At 33.2% G+C, this 7,568-nt stretch overlaps 1 protein-coding gene and 1 pseudogene across 1 annotated transcript; one reads left to right on the forward strand and one right to left on the reverse strand.

The window, feature by feature from the left end:
* Nucleotides 1-4,606: 4,606 nt before the first annotated feature.
* Nucleotides 4,607-5,510, forward strand: LOC111375133 (selenoprotein H-like). The gene has a single exon (XM_022997931.1). The coding sequence runs from the start codon at nucleotides 4,717-4,719 to the stop codon at nucleotides 5,227-5,229; it is 513 nt and encodes a 170-aa protein (XP_022853699.1). The 5' UTR covers nucleotides 4,607-4,716; the 3' UTR covers nucleotides 5,230-5,510.
* An 807-nt stretch (nucleotides 5,511-6,317) lies between these two features.
* Nucleotides 6,318-7,506, reverse strand: LOC111375124 (annotated as a pseudogene).
* Between the last annotated feature and the right edge of the window lie 62 nt (nucleotides 7,507-7,568).

A 7,568-nucleotide genomic window follows, 5' to 3' on the forward strand; every position in this document is an offset into this window, starting at 1 on the left:
AACCATTACTAAAAGTCAGCTAAAATCACACTTCTTATTGACGTCCAAAATCAATGCTTAAAAATTCATAACTACTACCCCAAACTCCCAAATAGGCCCTTTAAGTTTAAAATTCCTCGAGTCATAGTAAAAACGACACCATGAGGTTTTTAGAAAATTAACATTTTTCCATTTAAATTACCCTCACCTTTTCAGAATACAATGCTATATATGCGCCTTCAATTTTCAAAGTTAAGAAACCAAAACTTAAAAACTGTATGAGTCAAAACAAATGCATAAATGTAAGAACAAAAGCGTACCTTTTCTGCACAATTGTAAGTTTTTGAAGAAACAGAAGGAATGACAATATTAATCTATAATCTTGCAAAGCAATGAAGCATAGAGAGAAAGTTCTTTATAGGGTTTGTATAGATTTCAAATATAGAGGATACAACTCATACAAATTTTGTTTGGAGATATGAAAAATGGAAGGTCCTTGATGGATTCTTTCAAACTTCAAATTGCCACCTAGATTCATGAGAAGATAAATAAAAGTTTTGGCGTTTGTAATCTCGTATGTAGTATAATGTTATTTATCATTAGTTGTGATCTTTAAAGAGTAAATGATACAAATAGAAAATTAAACATTTAGCCTTAGCCTCTTATCTATAATCTATGATATAAATATCACATTAAATGAGAATTATTTATTGGATAATTCTAGCCCTACTACAATTCAGTTATTTCATTAATGCCTTACTTTATATTTTTCAATATGTATTTATTTTCTTTAACCGTTTAGTTGCTATTAATGTACATATACATTTGACACATTAATTTCACCTGTATACTTTCATTAATGTATTAATTCCCTATTATTAATTCTCAATTAATTAAAATTTACATTCATTTAATTAATATTCATTTTTATTTATGCATTTCAGTGTTATTAATCTAATTATAAGTTAATCATAAATTCATATTTAAGAATCTATTTCATTATTCACATCCATGTATACTAATTAACATTGAATTTTACTTAATTGGAATTAGATATGATATCAAGTGAGAATAATTTTTTGGACAAGTTTAACTGTACTATAATTTAATTATTTCAATAAAACTTTACTTTTCATTTTTCAATATGTATTTAATTTATTTAACCATTTAGTTACCAACAATGTTACGTTTGACAAATTCATTTCACCCATGTGATTTCATTAACATATGAATTTTCTATTATTAATTCTCAATTAATTAATATTCACATTCATTTGATTAATATCCATCTTCATTTATGCATTTTACTGTTATTAATTTTAATTATAAGTTAATCATAATTTTACATTCAAAAATGCATTTCATTATTCACATTCATGTCTGCTAATTAACATCAAGTTTAACTTAATTGGATATTAAATAAATGATTTAACATTCATTGTGACATACATATTCCCTTCTATTAATTTTAAATTGATTAACATTCACGTGTATTCAAATATTGCTTTTACAGCACTTATAAAACATTTCATGTACATTCATAGTTGACTAGTTTACCCACACATAACATTTGTGTTGTACCCACAATTTTCCATATAAGCCCCTCATTCTCTGTATAGACATTTTGAGCAAATACAGTACAAAAAGCAATATTTTCAAATTCCTCTTCTTTAGTTATATGATGGAATGAGAGCTACATCGATCCATTGTCCAACAACGGCGATGAAATCTCATCAGGGTCCGGATACCCACTTTTGCACTTGAACTTTGCAATGGAGACCCCGGATATTTTCCATGTCCCAAGACCCATTGTACAAAATTATAATGCACATCCAAACAATATGCTTCATCTTGTTACAATATCGAGTATCGACATATTATCAGCAATATGCTTCATAATTCTCAATTTCAAGCTCCACCCAACACACTAACGGTAGCAATGACGTCATCCTCACTTCTTACTACGCCAAAAATGGTGGGCAAAAATTATCGGTACATGGACTATGGTGCTACTCTTCATCTAACAGTACCAGATAACGTTAAGTGCATCTGTATCTCCAATATTGGACTTGCTCTTTGCTACTTCTTCATCACCTTTTATCCCAGATTCTCTCAATTCAAGCTTCTCTCCTACTGCACCTTTTCAAACTCATTTCAATCGATCAAATTAAACTAGCCTTTGGCGCTCTAGATTAGAACATCCCTCGTCAAAAGTAATTTACACAGTTTTGTCTTTACATAATGTTAATTTCAATCCAAGAGCGCTTAGGAGTTGGTCAACAGTCATCGACTACCTTTTCCATTAACTGAATCTAGAGATGTTAAACCTTATGATATGGGTGTGTCTCATATTCAATCCATTATGCAAGGTTTACTTGCTTAAATCTCAGGACGAGACACTTCCCACATTTCTCAAGTTCAAAAAGTTTTCTGAAACTCAATTTGATGCCAAAATCAAATAAATTCAAACTGATCAAGGAAGATACTTCCCAGTTCCCACATTTCTCAAGTTCAAAAAGTTTACTGTATGAAGACTTATGTTCTATCTTTTAAGATCAACATTGTTAATATGAGTTATCTAAACCCTTAGATATTGGTATTGGTCTATTTTGATGATTATTTGATGTGAATTTTTTTTCTTAATATGCCCTCGATAGATGGTAGCTCTCTTGAGTGGACGAGCCTTGATATTTGTGTATTCATTTTTTAGTGTTATTCGGATTAAATTGCATGTTGAAATTAAGGAGCTATGATACTATGTTAAGACTTGATGTTTCATCTTAAAATATTAATCTTGTTAAGATGAGTTGTTTAAACCCTTATATGTTGTTCAATATTTTGATAATTATTCGATGTGGAATTTACCCTGAACATTCAATTTGATGCTAAATCAAACATATTTAAACTGATCAAGGAACAAATGAAAACCCTTAACCATTCTCATTAGCTCTCAAGGCATTGAACATCATTTTTCTTGTGCTCACACCCCACAAAATAGGCACGTGTGAAGAAAAAATAGACTTGTGGTGGAAATGGGACTTACTCTATTAGCTCAATGTCATGCTCTGCCACATTTTTGGTCGCCTTGTGCTTTTCAAACTCCCACATGCCTTATCAATTTGTTATCAAATCAAACTTTATCCAACAAGTCACCTTATAAGCTTCTTTACAAAAAAATTCATCTATATCAATCTCAAAGTTTTTGGAGTTCTCGTTTTCCCTTCTGATAACAAAATGCAGTGCTCATCATTACAAGGTGCCTTTCCATGTTTAGTTTACAACATAAAGGCTACTTGTGTCTTGAAATTAATTCAATAATAATCTACTATCAATACATGCCATTTTTAATGAAAAAATCTTTTCCATTTCATCGTTCTTCTTCTACCTCTTCTACTGCTGCCACAAATTCTCCTGTCCTCCCTTAACCGACAACCTTTCATCCGATTTATGATTCTCCCCCTCAATATTCCTCTACTGTACACATTCTCCAAGTAAATCTTCGTTAATGACTCCTCATTCACCATCTTCTCCTCTTCCTCCACTAGTATCTATTCCTTCCTTTGATTCACCATCTAGAGGCTCAATGCCACCTAGAGTACTTATATCATAATTAAAGACAAGTATCATTAATCTAGTGTTTATACAACAACGACAATGACAGCAACAACAATATATGAGATATTCGTGGAAAAATAAATAGTCAATAAATGTTATTTCCGATGAAATAATATTAAGATTCGTAGCTAAAACTTCACATAAAAAAATTGATGTTAATTGTTTTATTTTTCATCAATAAATTTTTCGTTAGATGTGTTGAAAACTCTTAGGCCCTGTTTGAGCTGTATTCTTTTTAAAAAAATATATTTGATATCATTTCAATCACACATTTTTTAATAAAATAATATTACACACAACTTCAAAAAAATTTCTCATTTTTTTAACCACACATTCTTCATCAATATACTGTTCCAAAATACATTTTTCCAAAATAATGTAGTTCAAACACACACTTAATATAGATTATCGATTCGATCTCATATTTAAGATGGGAAACATGTTTTCCATTTCCCGATTCCACCATTGAACAAGGAAAGGTGGGGCCGAAGTAGTTTGCCACTTTATTCTTGACATAAAAAACTCTTATAAATTATAGTCAATATCCAAGTTGGAGGGCAAACCTCGTAAACATGTCTTCCACAAATCTACCTCTCCATAAGTGGAAATGAGTGGTTGTGGTGTAAACACTTCAACCTCGAAACATCTTTAGAGCCCTTGTATTTGATAGGGTTAAAGCATCTCTAAAAGGTTCTATTTTAACAAAAAAAAAAAATATATATATATATTTTACAATTTAGTGAGCATTTATAAATTTTGAGAATAAAATTTTCAAATACTCCACTAGGGTCTTTATATTTAACTTTTTTACTTTCTATTTCTAAGAAATATTTATTAATTTTTTCTATTTTTTATTTTCACCAGCTTCTCTCGAAATTATTATATTATTTTTTTCAATTCAAAATTGAAATATTTTAAATGCGTTTAATTATAGAGAGTGATTTTAACTCTCCAATTTTGAGGTGTGAAACTCGTACCCCTAAATTAAAATGTTAATTTAAAAAGTGTAAGAGGCTTCGATAAAAGGCTGAGCACTTGCAGTTTCCAATTTTACAGAGAGTAAAATGTAGAGCTTGTTACAGGGATATTTCTAGGGTTCTGGTTTTTGTTCTTGAATTTCTAATGGCGCCTAGGCAACGGAAAAATGAAAATATGGGGTCCTCTTCCACCATCACCACCAGGTCCTCCGCCGCCGCCGCCAAAGTTACCCAAAGCTCTGCTCGTAAAGCCAAAACCACTAACCCTTCTGTTGCTGCTGACCCAAGAGCACCCAAGAAAAAGAAGGCCAAAACAACTAATACCAAGAAAAAGGCAAAAGGCCCACGAGCACCACAGCAACCGGCGGAACCTGAGCCGGCGGTTCTTGAAGGATCCAAGGCCATAGTCATTGAACACTGCAATCAGTGTAACTCGTTCAAGACTCGAGCTCTTCAGGTCAAGAATGGGTTGGAGAAGGGACTGGAGGGAGTGAACGTGGTGGTCAACCCCGTGAAGCCGAGGAGAGGCTGCTTTGAAATTAGAGAGGAAGGTGGGGAGATTTTTGTAAGTCTGCTGGATATGAAGAGGCCATTTACAGACATGAAGGCACTGGACATGGAGAAGGTCATTTCTGACATTATTGAAAAGTTTGAATGATCGATTAGGGTTCTTGATTGAAGGGTTAGCGTTTATGGAATTGACACTCATTTTATTACTGCTTGGTATAGCGTATTGACTGAATGGCTTCAATCTTGGTACTTTTTTGGACGTATGTAGTGTTTCGTTTTGAAAATTTGGATCTAACCCCATTGCTCGGGTGTCAAAAGATTGGTTTGGTATGATGATGTTTTTGTTACCCTTTATTGACTGAAAAAATGATGTCTGCTTTCTTTGCGTTGAATTTGGATTATTATATTGGTAAATCATTTTTCATAGTGTCTGAAATACAGACAATTTTCAAGAAAAAATCGATAATATAAATCTTTATGTTAAAGGCTTATTGTAGCATTGATTGGTGTCGAATTGATCGTTAAGAATTTTTTGGTTGATACCTATCAAGTGTGCTCAAGTTTAGATGGCTCAAGTCCCATTCTCCCAACTCTGTTTCTTTCAAGTTATCTTGATTGAAAGAACATAGTAAAACATTTTCGAGCTGTCGGCATTCAATGAAAGTAGAAAATGTAACAAAAGACCAACTCAAGTTTAGTCGAGAACCCTTGACTAGGGTTGAGTTCATTTAAACAAGTTTCTGATGTCTCTTGACTAAAGTTGATTTCGAGGATATAAATTTTGGGCTCTGGGATCTAACATTTCAGATGTTTATTGTAAGCTATATTATTAGGAAAATGCCCAATGTACAGGGCATTTTCTTATCGAGGTTTTACAGGGAAGACACATGGGATGGGTCTCATGTGAATTTTTTATTTAGGTGGGCCTCGCTAATGTGTGTATTCTATGAAATGCCTGTATGTTTTTCCTATGTAAGTATAGCACCATTGATATTATTATGTCTTTAGAAAAGGATTGTCGGGATATGATTAGGGCTTAGGGTTTAGGATTTCAGATGTTAATCAGAAATCAAATTACCTCTTTTCAGGTTTGTAGGTATGTATGCTTGTTTCAGTTAATCAAACTATGCCACTGTCTGTCTACCATTAAAGTAGGGAAATGAGTTTTGGAATAGTGAATTTTTGGACAATGTGAGGTTAAAAGTAAGAAAAAGTTTTGAATTTACATGCAAAATATTTATTGTGAGAATGTGTGGTTGAAAATTAATTTGAGGAAAAAAAGAGTTTTGAAATAATAGTACACAAACTAGTGTGGTTAGAGTATAAAAACATCAGCTTCGAAAGCCAACTTAACAGGGCCCTTTTCCTATCTTCGACGGTGTGAATTCCCATGTTTGAGTTCATATCCGTCTTCACAAAATCAGGACAAACACAATTCATGCATAGACTAGTGTACTCTTGGCAAGAATCCTTGTATTGGCTTTGACAGCTGCTTTTGACACTATATGTTGATAGATACAAGGGCCAAACTTTTGACTTCAAAGCCACATTCTTGAAATCTTTGAGAAATCCATTCACCATCTCATTTATTCTCTCAGCCGTAGTACTGATTTATAGAGAAATCTCCAGGGTGATAGATGCTCGAAGCCTCCAGGGAATGGAATGGAGATCCAGTGGAAGTTGGACTTTCTTCTCTTCCTAAGGCCTAAGCTCTCTCGCTATGCCCTCTAGTGAGCAAGTCCATGTCATTTAACTCTTCTCCAAGTCCATGTCATTTCCCCCTACAAGAATAAGGAGAAATAATTAGATTCCATTGGCAAAGTTTTGTGATAAATTCGTATACCTGAAGTTTCCCTATAGTTTCAGACACGTTTACTATTCTTCCTGAATCTGATAATATGACGAATGGAAGAAGTTCCTCTTTTTGTGCCATTGTAGTTTGTTTATATACATTCTTCAGCCATTGCATAAGTTTTATTTTTTAACGTCTTCATCAACTCAACTTTCTTGGTTTTCTTCACTTGCCTATCTTTTATTACAGTGGTGTAATTTGTTTGTGCGTAAGAGAATAGGTCAGCGACATATACCTAGTCTTTAAATGCTTCCCAATCCCCAGTGACTCCACCGATTCCTGCATTGTTGACCTGTAAAAATTTTTGATCATTATATTTATCAAAATGCGCAAGAATATCACTGTTGTCACAAACTAGCAGCACAAATGCTAGTGTAAATCAAGTCGTGCTAAGTTGACTCAACCTGTTTTTGGGTGGCTTGGTATGCCCCACATCTAGGCTCAACATGTCCCATAGCATTATGTCAAAGTTTCCTAAAATTGTTCTCGATGAAGCTTGCCAAGGAAACTACACTCTTGATTTATTACATCGAGTTGATGGAAGATTGCATCAGAAAATCCAAGAGACTTGAAATATTATACAGATTCAAAACCTAATTTCTCATCTCGAGATGTAACACAACCACAATCCCATT

The sequence above is a fragment of the Olea europaea genome, unplaced genomic scaffold (assembly GCF_002742605.1).
Source record: "Olea europaea var. sylvestris unplaced genomic scaffold, O_europaea_v1 scaffold134, whole genome shotgun sequence".
Taxonomy (NCBI): Eukaryota; Viridiplantae; Streptophyta; class Magnoliopsida; order Lamiales; family Oleaceae; genus Olea; species Olea europaea.

Bases quoted from the DNA above. Each gene is read 5' to 3' on its own strand.
- LOC111375133 (XM_022997931.1), top strand. From the start codon at position 4,717: ATGGCGCCTAGGCAACGGAAAAATGAAAATATGGGGTCCTCTTCCACC.